This window comes from Centruroides sculpturatus, unplaced genomic scaffold (assembly GCF_000671375.1).
Source record: "Centruroides sculpturatus isolate CEXI.00-Female unplaced genomic scaffold, Cexi_2.0 scaffold1237, whole genome shotgun sequence".
NCBI classification, from domain to species: domain Eukaryota; kingdom Metazoa; phylum Arthropoda; class Arachnida; order Scorpiones; family Buthidae; genus Centruroides; species Centruroides sculpturatus.
In genome coordinates, this window is record NW_019385374.1 from 17167 (window position 1) to 36356 (window position 19190).

Here is a 19190-nt window from a genome sequence, read left to right on the forward strand (position 1 = left end):
GCTCTATAAACTAAGTGTTCAGTCTTAGTTGTAAAGAAAGTCATTAAAATGAAGTTTACATCATGAAAGAAAAAGTTTTATATTAATAATTTGTATATACTATGAAATTGACTTGAGTGAAAGTTATAAGTTATCTGAGTTTATAAGTTGAGTCATATAATTATTTACTAACATCTTGAAATAATTTTTCACTGAGTTTTTATCATTAGGATTTTCTTCTGAAATAATAAACTATTAAAGAACTTGGACAAATTTTCTGATCATCTATTTTTATTCTTAAATATTTGATATATAAAAAATAAATCAAAGTATTTTCATTAACATGATGATGAATTAAAGGATTTCATTATTATTTTAATGCAGTATATTTTAACTTGCCTTTTATTAAGTTTTGCACTTATTACATAATTTGGAACTAAAAATCCACTTACAGTAATATTCTGAAAAACTTATCCCTTACTTTCTGTACTACTACAAAATTCAAATTATTTCAAGCAGGTTTACACAAGTCAAATATATTATAGACTTAAAAAATGTATGGTACAGTGAAATTTCTTTAATTATTTTTATTTGGAAAAACCTCTTTTGGGATATAAATATACATCCATTGACAAAATGCTATACACCAAGAAAGAGGTTTTGTAATAGAAGTAAACTTTATTAGAGCAAATGTAATGACAGTGGTGATAAATGATTACAATATCACAGCACAGAGATAATTTCTTGTAGAACAATGGTACAATTTAAAAGAAATTTTTTAGTACCTTGTAGAACCTCTTCATGTCTGAATATATGTGGCAATACAATTGACCATGGAGGCTATAAGGTTAACAGTGTAACAGTGTAGTATAACTTGTATAATGTAGTATCTTGTAACAGATTTGCCTAATGATGTTGCAACTGCAGCTTCAGATTCCTCTCATTTGTAGATGACTGAAGTTGACATCCATCTGATTTCACAAATACTCAATGAGCTATAAATCTGGACACCAGCCAGGCAAGTGGAATGTAGCAATGTGTTGAAGAAATTCCATAGAAATCTTAGCTGTGTACAGCTGAGCATTATCTTCCTGGAAAATGGCTATTTTTCCTTTACATACCACTATTAGGGATGACTATGATACAAAATGGTTTCCCATATCAGCATGCTAGCATTAGAGGCATTGTGCTGCTCAATAATAAAGGCAGAATTGAAGCACTCGCTAGTGGTCCTCCACACTCTAACAGTGATCATCCATTCTCAAACAGAACTGGGATTTGTCACTAAAGATATGCTACCAGTTCATAATAGCTCACTTTTCTTTGTCTGTGCAGTAATGCAAATGAAACAGATTAAGTTGAAGTGCTAATGACAGAACACACAGTGGTTGCTGTGCATGCAGATTTTCCTTTATTAATTATCTGGCAAAGATACAGGAAGAGACAGGTTTTGGAGTGATGCTCTCACCTGTCTGCAGATATTACACAAAAACACTGTTGTAGGCTGTTCCTTCTTGTCTCATTATTAGATGTTCACTAGTAGATCATCCCTACTAGTGGACTGTCTAAAACAGTCATCCTGCTTCCTTTATCTTGATTACATGGCCTTTGTCAAACTGCATCAGTTGTAATGTTTTAATCGTGTCATACAGCATGTTCGGCATTTGAATACCTGCAAACAGCAGGTACACTGAAAATTCTAAACACAGTGCAAGTTTAGCAAATTTAAGTTATTCTTGTGTCTGTTTGCATGACATGTAATATCAATAAATGTAATCATTTATGTGAATGGCTAGCCATGAATAGGAAAGTCTGGGTTAGTCTCTCTACCTCTTAATTGGCAGTGCAAAATCTGTAAGACTGGCCCTCAGAGTCAAAGGATGGCTTTTTTGAGTTTGTTGATCACGATTCAGAAAAGTCAAGATCCTGTCAGGACTGACACTAGTTAAACTATTTTAGTTGCAGTCCAACTCGCATATATAAAAAAATGATTACTAGGAGGGCTATTTCTACAAGTGGAGCATTGCATGAGTGACAAATAGTTCAAGCTAAATGAATGACAGAAGTCGAATAAACAACATAACAAATATGATTTAATGAATAAACGAAATATACTATATACATATTTCTAAATATGACATAAGATAACATTGGAAGTACAATGGAGTTAAACGAGCTTATATCTAACTATACTTATATTTCTATGCCTCACGTGAATACTATACCAGAGAGAGAGAGAGCTTACAATAAACAATATATATACTACTTCGTCTTATGTAGTATTCATACTCAAAGTCTTCTATGAGGAGCTTGGGAGATGGATGATGTGGACCGGGAAAATCAATCTTCTATGCGCTCAGTATAAATTATGGTCAAACATCTATATGGCACCTTCAAACTGTGGAAGCCTGCCCTTCTTATGGCTTCTCTGAATTGTAGAGAACAGCCATAAGTCATATGGCATGTTCTATCTTCGATGAACTGCCTTGGGTGACAGGAAAATTCCCTTTTTATTGGGACCTCTGCCCAATAGCGTCTAAAGAACGAGCAGGATGTGTAACAAGTGCTTAGCAGATAAACTGACTTGTGGCTATATGAAATAGCAATAAGCTTGCAAGAGAAAGGAAGTTGACTTCCCTTTTCTCTGAATATGATGAAAGTTACATCCTTTTGAGTGAAATTATTTAAACAAATAAAATATTTATCCTCATTATATTAAACCAATTAATCTAATTAACTTGCAGATCTCATATTTACATATCTTCTGAGATCTAAAAGTAGGCTGGATTTTGCAGTAATCAGACAATTCTATCTGGATGCATAACTTGTTTGTCATTGAGTGTATTTATTACATTGCTGTCATTACTTACATTATATTGATATATTAATAAATGGAACTTAAAACAGTTTAATTTATAATATACAAATAATACAAAATTTAAAGCAATTTTGTATTATTTTTCTGTGGAAATTATTAATACTTGTTTATGAATGTTTATATGTTATGTGAGGTCCTGGACAGGTCCGAACTATCACAACAATTTGCATTAAAATTATTGTTGTAAAGAACAAAAGAATAATGTTATCAGCTAGACATGGATTTTTGTTTATATGAAAATGTGATGCAAAGTCATAAACAATAGAAAAAAAAAAATGTAAATCCTAAGATCAACCATCTCCTGTTGGGAGATCAAATTCAACTTTGATTTTGACCTCTCTTGCAATCAAACTTGGATCTTGTTATGCATGATAATGAGTGACCAACCACTTGGAAAATGAGGATGAGGAAAAGCAACCAAACAGAATGAGCAATTGAGGATGGAGATTGATATAATCCCCGGACTTCAAAAACAAAAGTGGAAAGAGAGTGAAAAAAGTGAAGAAATTAAAGAGTGAAGAAGGACAAGCAGAAAAAAGGGCAAAGAAGCAGTTTTTCCTGTGATTATGCTGCCAGTTTAGACCCTTGTCACCCTGTTTCTCGAGTGACATCAATATTGCTCAAGTCTGATCATCTCATCCTCCTCACCCAGGCAGACCGTGACTAATTCATTCACCCAACAAATGCTACCTAGCCACTAGGTTGGGGTTATTGTTAGATCTCCATCCAGGACACACCATTGATACTTACCATAACAAACTTTCATGTTTATGATCGCTGTACATGGAAGGAATTTGTTGTAAGACAATGTAAGCAAATACTTTATGAATAAATGGGTTTTTGTAAAGGTGCCTCATATCTGTCTTTGCTACCACCACCCACATACAAATTATGCCCTTATCCATCCTGACATCCTAAAGATCTCCCCTCTATAGTTGGAAAGCTCACAGTTATGTTTGTTTACGGTATTAATAGCAGAGTAACCCAATAGACAATTTGCTATGGTTTGGTCTATATTACTAGAATTAGATTTACATTATAAATTTGTTTATTTATGTATGTTTTTTATCTGTTATTGTAATTAATAATTAAAATATCTAATATATTATTTGTATTGATTACTCATGTTATTGATTTTATAATCTAGCTATACAAGAACCAGACCTGATTGGTGATTTTTCAAAGGTAACTTTGATATAATTAATTTTTAAAAAGTTTTTGATATATATATGTATATATCACTATTTTATAGTTAAAATACAATGTAGTTGAATTATACTTCTGTATAAAAAGCTCTCATATTACTATAAGATGCTGATTTGTCATATTTTCCCAAGCTCCTTAGGCATACTGTGTATTACTTTATTATAATTATAACATTATAATGTTATAATTTTTCCAGAAATGTTTGATAGATATTTGTCATTAATACCAATAAACTGAGTAAATTTCTCTCTTAGATAATACACTGTTATAGTCTGACCTATTGGATTTGATTTAGTGAAATAGTATTAGGTGGGAGAAATACTACCATGTACTGTACATACTATGATGGGAATGCATATTTGAAATGAGCCAAGATTTAGAGTTGTCTGATGCATTGCCCAATAGCAAAAATGAATATTTTTAGTCTTTTTATTGACTGATGATTATAGTGTTTAGCTAAATTACTATAATTATCAATTTAAAAAAAAGGACTCTAAAAACATTTAAATATTAGAAAAAAAGGACTTTTTATATTTAAATTTTTATGATTAAAATGAGAGCTATAGTTGAAAATAAATATAAGTTGATCAGAATATATATATAAATTATAGAAATTAATTTGTGAAACTATTTCTCTTTTAGCCATATGCTCTTCCATTAGTTGAGGGAAAACATGATCTAAAGAATATAATTCCTGAAACTGTAAGCTTTTAATTTTTATGTTTAGATATTTAAAATCTTAAAATTTAACATTTCCAATATTTAATTTTTATTTATCAAATTGATTAATTTTGTTGATTAGTTAAACAAATATAACTATATTATTTTGCTTCAGTTCATAGTGGACTGAAATGATATGAATATTGAAATTTTTTCCAGAAAAATGAAACCTTTATTAAAAAACTTTAACTGATGATTATAATAATTAGCTAAATTGTTCTTTATATTTAACTTTTTATTTAAATTTTAATTGTTAAATAATTGTAATAAGTTAAAATTGACTTCTTCTTGTATTTGCTTCATGCCTGATTGTTGTCTCGAGTTTCATTAATGGCCATCAACATCCACTGTAATACCAGACTTATTATACACAGAATAGGAATTATTGCTTGATTAGGAATTCATCAACATTTATTGATTCATATTATATGGGGAATGCATTTCAGACTATCTTGTCTCTCATCAGCTCCTATACAAGTTATACATTGTTAGCAATTGTACATCTTTTTAGACAATTGAACACAGTATACATAGATAAGAATACCACTTACACTTTTCAATGATGAATATGTGAGAATCTTATTAACAACATAACATCTTGACATTACAACTTTGTTGAATAACTTTGTCCGATGATAAAATGGTAGCGCATGGCTGTGAGGTCAAGGGATCACAGGAAAGTGTCACTTTTGCCACCAAGAACATGTAAATTGAGATGTTCTCAGGTAGCAAAGGACAATGGTCATCCAAATAGGTATGACGACATCATGCATTTTTTTTCATCAAATTCTGGGTTCTCACAATTTCTAATGTTCATAGAGCTTTCTTTTAAAACTTTTTTTTTTGTTTTTTTAATTAGTTTTACGGAATCTTTAACTATTTTGCAATTGTTACTGTTGCAATGTTCTTCTACTGCAGAAGATTCATTATTGTACTTTATTGCTGCAATATGTTCTTTTATTCTAATTTTAAGTTTTCTACCAGTTTCTCCTACATGTGCATTAGCACAATTATAGTTAAATTTATATACTATATTTTTCTCTTTCCAAATGTCCAAATTATTTTATTTTTATTCATGATTAATTTTCCTAGTGTGTTCGACAATTCTGGTATTAATGTTGTTTGATATTTTTTAATTTCGTTTTTTTTTTTTATTTCTTCAAAAATACCTTTCTCATATTTTATTTTTATGAATTGTGATTGGTTGGGAGCATTGGTAATGTTTATTCTATTCTGATCCATATTGGATAACCACTGTTTTATTTAATTTATTTCTGTTTCTTGATCACCAAGGGAAGTTCTATTTTTTATTTTATCTATATGCATATGGAACACATTCTCTTTTATATACATGGGTACTTCTGATGTATAATTCATTATCTTTGAAATTGAACATGGTTTTACATATATTTTTTAACCTGTAACTGATTATTTAGTCTTATTATTTGAACATCAAGGAAATTTAACTTATCATCATCATCATCATTTTCTACTTCAAACTTTATATCATTATCTAAACTGTTAATCTTATTTAAAATGATTTGAATATTGGTTTCTCTTACATCATATACCATTATTAAAATTTGAAGTTTTCATTCGTTTATGTTGTAAATACCATATTTACTCGCATATAAGACAAGGTTTTTATTCATTTATCATAACTTCAAATTTCTAGGCCATCCTATACACATGAGCAAAATATTCTGTGTTTTTTGCAAATAATTTTTGTGAACCATGTATTTGCATTTTGTACCAGATGCTCACCCTCTTGTATTTAAAAACATAAGTATGTTATCTGTGTCGTTTGGATTGTTCTTGTATATTGTCAGGAGTAACGATAAATAGCAATAGGAAAAACAAAGCTTTTGAATTGAATTCCAGATTGAAATTCCAAAATCACACAGGAGCACGATACAAGTTTTAATCCATTCCCACATGAAAACAGATGATTATTCAGAAATCAGAATTTGGAGAAACTCGTACGTGTAATCGACAGAGAGTGGATTCAAATGGATTCAACTGTTAAGAATTGGCAAAAAAGGTTCCAGATTGTCAAGCTTTACATGAACAAATTATGTTGTCGATTTTACAAGATTTTTCCTTAAAGTTTAAAATGCCAGTAATTTTTGCAGGACAATGTGTGCATTTACGAGCATTTGATATTTTACTTGTGACTAAACAAAATAAAATTAGAATTGTATTAATAAATCTAATTTTCTTTATTTTGATCTTTAAAGTCACACCTCTTTTTATGTATGAGTAAATATGGTAATTATAATCTGCAATAGGGGGTTTCCCTAAACTGCAAAAAGAATTTGATTTCATAATCCACAGATCTACAGAAATGTGGTGGAAGATGTCTGATTGAAATAGTTTTTATTGAATCAGTTATTTTCTATTATATTTGTATGAATTTTCTCCCAGTTTTTGAGCTTTCTTATTGCTGTTTTTGAGTATTTACTCAATTAAAATCTACTGGATTATTAATTAAATAATAATTATTTGCCATTTTATCTTGTATTAGATAATAAGTTCATTTTTTGAAATACATTCTGGAAAATGATAAGGCTGATCATTAAATTACAAATCTGGAGTTTTTAATGTTTTTTTCATATTTTTACTTTTCTCTTTTGACAATTTATGATTATAATCATACATTTTAGATATACAATATTACATGACTAGGCTCTTCACTTTTGCTTACATCTGAGTAGTTAAATTTGCATGGTGTTTATGATATTATATTAAAGCTATCCATGGGAAAAAAGATGTCTACATTTATTTTTTTTTTTATTAAACAATATTCACGGGCATCCACACAATAAAATCTTAAACTCTGTATATCATTTAATATACAAATTTATACATAAGAGTATTGTATTGGCCTTATTATAGACATCTTTATCCTCTTTTCTTGCTTTGATGACTAGTGTTTATCAGTAATATTGTACTGTGCAATTGTTATCTCTAGATGCTACTACATATAGGATATTTTTATCTGTTTTAAATATTATTTAATTTTTCAATTTATCTTTTTTTAATTTTTTATGTTATAGGTAGCACAGTTAATAAGAGGTTATTATCAAGATATTGTGAAGAGTTACATTATTATAGATTGTCGTTATCCATATGAATATGAAGGAGGCCATATTAAAGTATGTAATTATGATATAAATTCTTAAGCAATGGTGAAACATTGCAGTACAGTCAATTTTTTCAGATCATATATTTTAAAAATATTTAAAAAATAAATAAATATATATATTAATCAAATCAATCTTTATTTGTAAAAAGGCAGCCGCCTGTTACATAGGGTGTAATTTAATATCAAACAATTATTTATTATCACAGAAGTAAAATCATCTAGACCAATTTAACTAACTTATTCATCCAACCTCTGATTACAACTTATTGTCATGTATAATAAACCACAACTGAGTAGTACATCTTTCTTTCTCAAACAATTACACTTTGCCTTAACATTCTAATGTACTTTGTATCCTGTTATAGTGCTTAATACTAGTATTTAGTACTTTTATCAACTAAATGTTGAAATTAGTTTCTAGTTGAATACAATTAACATGTTTTAACATTTAAGAATTTTTCGCTAATAAGAATTCTTGAGCGTATTTATATAACCTATAGATTGTGCCTATCTTTGCACTATCAAAGACTTCATAACATAGCTCTTTCATTAGAGCAATTTGATAACACACAGATTTTATCTGTACATATTAACTCATTTGTTTCCTTGCAATCACAGAATATGTGAAACTTAGTAAGTGTGTTATAACATCTTGGGCAACTGCATTTTGAATATTCAAAGAATTTATTATTAATTATTAACAAGTGAAATAAAAATTTTATTAACATAGAAGTGTTTTATTACAGAATTTATTAACACATATCATTGTCCTTCTATAGAATTAATTGTATCTTTTTATAATAAAATATAGGCAATTACTACAATAAATTCAGTCAATATACAAAATATCAAAATGTAATATAAGATTTAATGATGTAAAGATTAATAGTACATTCAGGTTCTCTATAAAAAATATATATATATTTTAACAATAAAGGTAAAAATAATTCAAGTGGTTGAAATGAATGCTTTCAGCTCCGACCAACTACAACAGCTACAAGATTAAATATTTTTCTCACGATAAAACAATACAACAGTAAACACTTTATTTGTCATCAATTATTGATGTAACAAATTAAACATGAAGGAATGAAAATTTAAAAAAGATGAAACTGAAAAAAACCATTACAGATAAAATAAAGAAAAGGAAAAATCAAGCTAATTCAAACTCATCACAGCGAAAAACAAAAGAATATCAAACAGGGTATCGAACACGAAGCTCAAAAAATAACAACAGACAGTAAGTATATATAAAAATCAAAGAGAAGATAGATGAAATGAAATGCCAGAAGAGAAGCCTCACATCTAGCTGCAGACAGAAAGAGAAGGAAACATTTTATTCGGCTTCACCACCACTAACAAGTAAACACAAGGGAACAAAGAAACAACAAATTAGCATTGATTTTCATTACGGGAAGAAAATCTGTCAGGAAACTAATCTAATTACACCCGTAATCGGACCGACAAGACAGAGCACTTACTACCATCCAAATATTTTCTATACACAAGACGAAAGCTTAATTTTTAATATACTTACCATACTAAAAATTCTATTTCCAAGTACTTAAAAACAGTTATTTTTTTTTTAATGTAATTGTTACATTTCTCCACAACTTGTTTGTGTAATTTATTTACTTTGGAAGGGTGTAAACAGTCTTCTTTGTCACATCTGTACAATGTTTCTAAAATACCGCACATGAAAGAGGTGAAGCAAACTAATATATCCTACATAATTACATATTTAATAGTAGTAATATGTTATTATACAATGGAGACGATCGTCATCCGTTTCTTAATGATTTTAAAGCTTAATTAAGTGATAAAATTGCCATTTTTTAAATAAAAATTTAGCCATTTTCTTATTTGGCATTGGTAAAATTTCAATGCAGACGATCGTTGTCACGTCTCTTAATGAATTTTCTTAAGATTTTACTTACCGCAAACGGATTACTGGCATATGGATCGGCAAAAGGATTACTATCGAATCCCGACATCTTCTTTATATTATAAATTAATTAAAAACTTAACGAATTTTCAGCCTTCTATACAAAAGATGTCCGTCATTACCGATTTCGCTAAGTAAGTGGTTCGAGATTAACTTTATCGAACTCTATACCGAAATGATCGTCATTTAATTAAAAAGGAATATTATTGGATAATATCAAATAATATACGATATTTTAACCAATCGTAACTAGTTTAACATTTAATATCGAAATATTGTTAGGGTCGTCTATATCATTACGCCAACGACGCATGACCCGCATTGACGTCATTTTCTAATCAAAGTTTCGGTTTATTTTTAACGTTATTATAAATTTAAATATTAATGTTATTTTTAAAAATTTAAAAGTTTTGAATTATTTACAGCGTATTAATTTTAAAATCGGTTATTAATACGTTTTATATGGTAAAAAGTTTACGTTTTGGTTAAACGCTACGTAATAGTATTAAAATATGAATCGTGGTGTCATGTTGTATGATGTAACGAAGATTGTTCTCACGGAACAAATTGCTATGTAAATAATAAGTTGTTTTTATTCAAAATAATAATTTTCCATCCGTGTCCGATAATAATAATTTTATATCGAACCATCGTTCGCTTTCGCCATAACTAACATGATGAAAATTTCNGCCATGCCAATAGATGAGGCAGAGAGACTACTTCCTGAGGTGCCAAATTGGAATGTATACTAAAAAGGTGTCATAATGTTTATAGAAATATAAGTGCGTTGGCACTGTTCTTAGGCTTGCCTCAGGCACCAAAATTATTCAGAATTGTTGTGTGGCTAATAGCAATGGTTTTATTCTACTTTTATCTATTTGATAAAAATAAAATAATTTTATTGCTTATGTTTTTCTTTTTTCATTTTTCGAATAACTTCTCAAAATTATTATAATTATTTAGAATATGAAAATAAGTCAAATGACTTATTTTCATAGTCTAAATAATCAGAATAATTTTTAAAATTTGTTGCTCAGCATATTGTATTATCCTCAGAGAATTAGCAATAATTATTTTTTCAAGAATAACTTCCAAATAAATTCTCAATGTATATAATGATTTACTAATGAATAAATTAAATATTTTTTTCCAAATATATATAGAAAATTTTTTAAAAGTCAGTTTAATATAAATGTAACTTTGTTTTCATTATTAAAAATACCAAAGTTTTTGGTATTTTTTGATGATGCAGTATTTTAAGAAAAGAAGATAATTCATTGTCATTGTTTGGAATTATTTTGGAAATACATTTAATCTGAAGACATTATAGGAAACTAAAAGCAATGTATAAATTAACTGTGACTATAATGAAAATATTTTGGAGATTTCGCTTTCTTTTAATTGCTTTTTCTTAAACACTTTTATAAATAATTGTAAATGTTAAGTTGAAATGGGAAAGAGTTGTTGTTTGCCAAATATTACTTAACTATTTTACATATTCTTAAAATCTGTTGCTTTTTTTTTAAATAAGTAGAATTCAGATATAANCATATAGTTGTTATTGAGTGGATAGTCTAGAATTATATTATACCAATCAGGTTTAATCCTTTTATGTATATCTATATCCTGAGATAGGGAGATTTCTAATACACTTTGTATTAACTGTTGGCTTAGCTGATAATTTATCTTATAGGATCCATAAATAATTTTATAGAAAAACCATAGATATTGAATATTTTTGAAATTTGTGTTACCCAGTTTCTACTTTGTTCTCTGTCCATAGATTTCTGGTATAATTGGTATAATAATTTCATCAATAGATTCTCAGCATATTTTAATTTTAAGAGGAATTTTATATATCTCTTTATCAAGGTAGTATTTATTTTAAACCTGTTTAGTTCCAATTTGAGGGCACTACCTGGTATGTTATTTTCCAATAGGAAGATTCTGCATATAAATTTATTTTGAATTACAGTAGAGCATCATTTATCCGAATCAATTGGGGACTGAGGTTGTTCGGATAACTTATTTTTTGGATAACCGATTATGTACGAAAAAATATATTAACCTATCCCATGTTGAAATTTTTCTCTGTTGCGTGTCGCTTCGCGTTGAATTTTCGTCGATGTTAAGCCTAACGTAAACTTTTTAAAATAATAATCATGCCTATTGTATCATTAAAAATTATTTCTTTATTTTTTTATAAACAAAATAAATATATTGAAAAATATAAAAGCAAAAAAAAAATTATACTTTAGAAGTTGATCTAGTATCAAAAATGTTTGATTCAGCACAACACAGTCCTCAGAAAAACACCACACAAAAGTGCCAGTGCTGCCAGCTAAAACACACAGACCAACAAAAAAATATTGGAATAGCCCAAGATATAGCCAAAGATTGCAGTGCCACAGCACTAGCAAAAATTTAAATTTGCCAAATGAAATGCTTTCAGTTAACCGGTGTTTCGGATAACCGGCTTTCGGATAAACGACGCTCTACTGTATATCAAATTTTTGGAAGTTAGTGAGGCTCCAAATTGGAGCCACATAACCAACTGAGTTCATAATAATAGAATTGAAAAGACAGAAATGTATATGGACATTCTTCATTTTTGTCGTAATAAATACTTCCACCATATTATTTATTAAACTATTAGCTTTGATTGAGGCTTTATTATATTGTTTTATAAAAGACAAATTTGGTGTTAGAATGATGCCTAAAAATTTAATTTCTTGGACTACCTTCAGTTCTTCATTATTCATATAAAAAGACATATGTTTCTTTGGCAGCTAGGCTCCATTTCTAAATATTATGATTTCTGATTTCTTTGGATTAATTTTTAACTTCAGACCTTCAAAGTATTTCATCACCAATTGAATTTTCCTGCGTAACTCTGCTGCCATGGGAGCAATTAATACTATATTGTCCGCATAGGTGATCGAATGTACTACTTGATCATCAATTTTAAACCCATCATCCTCATTCCTAAAGCAACTAATCATGTCAAACATATAAAAGTTGAATATATATATATATATATATATTTATTTATTTATTTATTAGTTAATTTGATTTTTTTACTAATCTGTTATTTATTTTTGTTTGATATTTTATTTAGTTTCTTATCTATTTCTTATTATTTATTACATATTAAATTATTGTTATTATTTATTATATTTTCTCTTGCTTACTACCACAATATTTTATCTCAGAAGTTTATGATATGCAAAGTGGCATTAGATCTTTCTGCATTATTAATGAGATCTTTCTTAGACTTGTTTAACTTCATCTCTTTTCAAATTTTAAGTATTTTTTTTTTTTTTCATTTAAAATGAAAAAATAAAATATAATCATTATTTAAAATAATGAAAATATGTATTTTCTTATATTGTGTTAATAAGTTGATTGAGGCCATGCCAATAGATGAGGCAGAGAGACTACTTCCTGAGGTGCCAAATTGGAATGTATACTAAAAAGGTGTCATAATGTTTATAGAAATATAAGTGCGTTGGCACTGTTCTTAGGCTTGCCTCAGGCACCAAAATTATTCAGAATTGTTGTGTGGCTAATAGCAATGGTTTTATTCTACTTTTATCTATTTGATAAAAATAAAATAATTTTATTGCTTATGTTTTTCTTTTTTCATTTTTCGAATAACTTCTCAAAATTATTATAATTATTTAGAATATGAAAATAAGTCAAATGACTTATTTTCATATTCTAAATAATCATAACAATTTATAGTCTAATATGTTTATGGTTAATTATTATTATTTATTAATAATCATAATAGTTTATAGTCTAATATGAAAATAATTGATTATTTTCATATTAGACTATAAACTATTATGATTAGACTATGAAAATAAGTCGTTTGACTTATTTTCATAGTCTAAATAATCAGAATAATTTTTAAAATTTGTTGCTCAGCATATTGTATTATCCTCAGAGAATTAGCAATAATTATTTTTTCAAGAATAACTTCCAAATAAATTCTCAATGTATATAATGATTTACTAATGAATAAATTAAATATTTTTTTCCAAATATATATAGAAAATTTTTTAAAAGTCAGTTTAATATAAATGTAACTTTGTTTTCATTATTAAAAATACCAAAGTTTTTGGTATTTTTTGATGATGCAGTATTTTAAGAAAAGAAGATAATTCATTGTCATTGTTTGGAATTATTTTGGAAATACATTTAATCTGAAGACATTATAGGAAACTAAAAGCAATGTATAAATTAACTGTGACTATAATGTAAATATTTTGGAGATTTCGCTTTCTTTTAATTGCTTTTTCTTAAACACTTTTATAAATAATTGTAAATGTTAAGTTGAAATGGGAAAGAGTTGTTGTTTGCCAAATATTACTTAACTATTTTACATATTCTTAAAATCTGTTGCTTTTTTTTTAAATAAGTAGAATTCAGATATAATTGAATGCAATATTCTATGCTGTAACAAACAACTCTTGATTAATCAGGGAGTTTTGATAAAATTCAGAATATTTAGGAAGCACATAATTCTGCCAAATTATTATTTAAAATTTCAAAAAAAGTCTGGAAAAAAGATTGTATTTAATAACTAGTTTATTTGTTAAAATGTTTAAAGAACATCCTACTAAAGTAGTCTTCTTACTTGTATTTAAAATTAAGCATATTATTAACAGATTTGAATACATGTTTTTATTAATTACAAAATATAAAAAAATAAAATTAAAAAAATGCTAATTTCTGAATGAGAAATATTATTTTTAATAAATCTTAATTCAAGTTTTTAAATCAATAATGAAAATAACTTCATTCTGTTGTAACATATTGAAAATCCTTTAGTTAATCATATTAATTAATTTTTATAATTTTATTTCAGGGTTCAAGAAATATTTATACAAAAGAGAGTTTATATTCTGAATTCTTATCTGGTCAAAAAGCAGATGCTCAAATCCAAGATCGTAATATTCTTATTTTCCATTGTGAATTTTCATCGGAAAGAGGACCAGATTTGTATGTTTTTATTGTTTGCTTTATAGAATTCAACAATAATAGCTTATATTTTTTGATGATGATATATAGTTAATAAACACTAACAACCTATTATTTTATTATATTACACTGTTATTAATACAAGTATAATTAATAATAAATTTTCATTTATTCAGTTATTTTTAAAATGAGAAGTTTTTGTTATCTGATTAATTATTGTAGAGAGTTTTCTAGTTGTTGAATGTTTGTTTCTTCAAAATAATTGCATAATAGATGCTATCATATTTCCTGTCAGATTAAAAACTGGAATATTTTGTTCTTTAAATTTTTAAACAAAATCTACACATTTATCATTACTTAACAATACTGAAATAAGGCAGATTTTATTGTTTTGATATATCAAAATATCTTTTTTCTATAGCAAAATGTTTAATTATAATTCTTAATGATGATTCCAATGTAGCTCTAAGATAATCATTTAGATTACACATTTCAAAGAAAACTGGAAAATAATCAATGAATATTAAAAATGGGAACAAGTTTCTAAATATTACACAGTAACTAAAGAACTATTTCTGCAACATGGAAATTTATAACAAAAATTCTGCAATGGCCATGTCAAACTTAATTTTATGAACAGTTTTGGAAATAAAGTAAGAGCTGGGAGAAATATATTCTAAAATTCAAATACATTTTAACATTATATTAGTTACATAATTTAAAAAAAAAGAAAATAATAATATTTAGCTTGATTACTTAATTCGTTAAGCAGAGATCCAATTCAGTTATATTGATTGAAAAGTGCTTGTAAAGTTTAGATAGTTCATCAGGTAAAATAAAAAAGAATATCAGTTTTATTATATTTTTTTTTCTTTCTTTACTGAGCTTGCATTGAACTTGATATGACTATTTGTAAATATTGGAAGAAAATAGAGCATTGATTAAAAAAATATATTCATATGTTTTCATACTTCATTTTTCAAAATCCAACTTTAAAGAATTAATTTCTGAAGTGTAGAGTATTAAAGTCAGAAGTGCTGTATAAATTTTGTTGTTATTTGCATATAGTGAAATGAACTAAATACAAATTTTGGAAAGTTAATTGAATAATTATAACTTTAAATACTTATGTCTATCATAAATTTCAGTTCCAAAGCTAGCTATTCACATCTAACTTCTGCTACATGCCATTCCACTTTTAAAAGTATTGAATTTTAATATAATAATCAATTTATTCAAGATGACATGAAGAAAGTTGGCATTTCTATTTATTGTAAAATTAATTTAATGTTTCAATTTTTGTAATTGAATCTTAATTTGTATCATTTAACATTAAATTTTAAATATGTGGTGAAGTTTGCTAATCCATCACCCAATAATCCAAGATTCATGATATCTTCCAGCAGTGTTATTCAGTAAACTATAAGTAATCTAAATTGTATCGTACTGAACAAACTGTCATGCTTAGATCACCTTTAACTTATTAAACTTTGCAAAAATACAAAAATGTTCAGCAATTCAGCACAACTCTGGTGCCTTAGGTGTTTGATTAACAACCTTCTACTATTTTAACTATAAATTATTTTCCTGTTTCATATGATTCTTCATAAAACTGTATAATAATGATGATGATATAAATACATGGATCTTTAATTACTAGAGTAAAAAGTCAATAAAAAAGATTATGGTATTTCAGTTTATTTTTTCAACTGTTTTCATATTTACAGATGTCGTTTCTTGCGTAAAAAAGATAGAGAAATAAATAATGAAGTTTATCCACATCTCCATTATCCAGAAATGTATATTATAAAAGGTGGATATAAAGCTTTCTTCGAAAACTTTAAGGTAAGTTAGTTTGAATTTTATTTTAATAGTTTCACAGTATAGATCAATTTATAATATTTAATATTTCAACTTATACATTTATTCATGCCCAGAGTGGATTAATTCAATTCTTTTAATCCAACATTCATCAATCTTATCAATTCTTATTTATGTATAAATACCAGCATCTCCTGTTGTTTGCACACAATAAGCCCTAAAAGACATTACGGATTTAAAAAATAATAGTGATGAAATAATTAAATAATAGTATTGATATATAGAAGGGCTAGAAGCATGCAATTTAATAATTTGGTTCTTTAATTTTATTTGGAATTATAGTTTCTGAAAACATTAAAAACCATTTTAATAATAGGAAGAATTTGATTTCATAAAAAGATTCTATGACACTAAGTAAGTAAAAAAGTCATCGACTGACTATATATATACATACATACGCAGGAAGTAATTTTCTGATTTTCAGGGATCATTTTCTTGCTTAATTATAAAAATAAAATTGCATTGAAACAAGTGATTTCTATTCAGAATGTATCCAGAATAGCAAAAGCTCAAATTTATGCAAATTAGATCTTTATAGTGATTTTACTAAATGGCATATTGAAAATGTTTGATCGGTGTCTGTCGACAAGTGCTGACCAAACCGTGTCTTCTTCATAGGTTTTGATGTAATAACACAATTATTAATCAAAAAATAATTGATATTCAAAATTTAATATGGTCTTAAATTCTAAATTTGTATTATCTTTAAACATTTGTTACAACTAAAAGTTCAAAAACAAATAGTTCTTTAAAGATTTAATTTTACATTTAAATTCAAACAACAAACTTTTATTTAATATTTCAAATTAATGATATTTGTTTTCTTTAGGAATTATGTGAACCGCCCACATACAAGCCAATGTTACACAAAGACCACGAGAGAGAATTTCGCAGATTTCGCCAACAAAAAAGGACATTCCACGAGACGAGAAGATCGAGTGCAAGAATGGGTCTCAAATTTTGACCACCGTTCAACACATATTAATAGATAAAATTTCATCTCCCCAAGATGATTATTAATATTTTTACATCTATTTGAATTTTACCAAAGAAATTATTTTAAAGGTATTGCCAATACATCTCATTTGTAATGTTATAAGTTTATTTTTTCTTTTGTATTAATTTACAGATCTCAATATTGACATATATTTCACACCAAAGATATTACTTACCCATATGCAAAATTTTTATTTGTATTTAAATAGTAATTTCTTATCTGTGATAAAATGAATATGGCATGAAATATTTCCAACTTTTAAAAATAAAAGGTTATCTACAATATATGTAAACTGGCATAGAAGAGAGAAAATGATCTTTAATAAAATATATTCTGTGATAATAAAAATATTCATTGTGAAATTTACTTTTCAAAATAAATATTTATAAGGATATAAGAGTTGGATTATTTAAACTTATTTATTTAATGGAAAATTTTTAAGACATTAATAAAATTTGTTGAAAATGTCTTTGAAGTATCATTAATATACAGAGAATAAGTAAAATAGGAAATATTCCTTACTAAAGAAATCAAATTAACACAAAAATTTTTTAAATAAAAATATTCAAGATCTTTATATGCTATGCTCTTGATTATTTGCACCAGCTTATGTCTTGATAAAAATTTGTCAGAAATACAAACATTGGCATTAAATTAAGAAAAAAGTTGCATTGTTAACTCCTATTTAAAATGGTATGTTGATCATCAGAACTACTTTTGGAACATCAAAGCATAAATTAAATGGCCTAACAAGTAAGGTTAAATGCAATTGATTCTTGGACAATACAGTTTAATAATAATAATAATACAGTATACACAAGTAATTATTATTTTTTCATTAAATAAGCTGTAAAATTGTTTGAAGAAATATTTTGAATCAATTCCTTAACGATAAATTGTTAATATCATGGAATTGATGATTTACAACGTCATTCTTGATTAATAATACTGTATGAGAAATCGCAATTCATCTAGCACTAGTTTGATTAATTTTTATGAATTTTCTGTTAATTGTCTTCTTAAAAAATCATATTTTACTCATATAAACTATTATTTTATGTTTTTTTTTTCATGAAATTGGGTCTGCAACCGATAGTTCCCAAAGCAGCATTTTTTCACCGATTACATGTGAAATACAATGGATTTGGCTAGATGAAGGATATACCTTTTTAAACTATTAGCTAAATGAAATGTCCATAAGGTAGACATAGGCCAAATTATTAAAATTGTTACAAAAAATCAATTAAATTTTATGATCATAAGAAAAACAAAACAATAAAAGGTCCTGAATTTGTATGTATATTTTGAAAATGACCATAGACCAGATTACACATGTTTGCAGACTAGAATTGGTCTACAGATTATAGAATGTCTACCTTTGTTGTACCCCATTGTGTCAGAGTAAAGATAGACTACAATATGATGATCAAATGGTAGGGCATGGGATTGACGT

The 19190-nt window shown here is 27.0% G+C and overlaps 1 protein-coding gene across 1 annotated transcript in view; it reads left to right on the forward strand.

Moving 5' to 3' along the window:
- LOC111638279 (M-phase inducer phosphatase-like) overlaps positions 1-18144 on the forward strand; it is a gene marked incomplete at its 5' end in the record, with an annotated part of 34480 nt that extends 16336 nt beyond the window's left edge. Inside the window, 6 exons of the mRNA XM_023383954.1 lie at positions 4005-4042; positions 4706-4765; positions 7840-7938; positions 14747-14880; positions 16587-16704; positions 17570-18144. Coding sequence (XP_023239722.1) covers positions 4005-4042; positions 4706-4765; positions 7840-7938; positions 14747-14880; positions 16587-16704; positions 17570-17704 — 584 coding nt within the window. The remainder of the gene's footprint in view (positions 1-4004; positions 4043-4705; positions 4766-7839; positions 7939-14746; positions 14881-16586; positions 16705-17569) is intronic.
- Positions 18145-19190: the final 1046 nt, after the last annotated feature.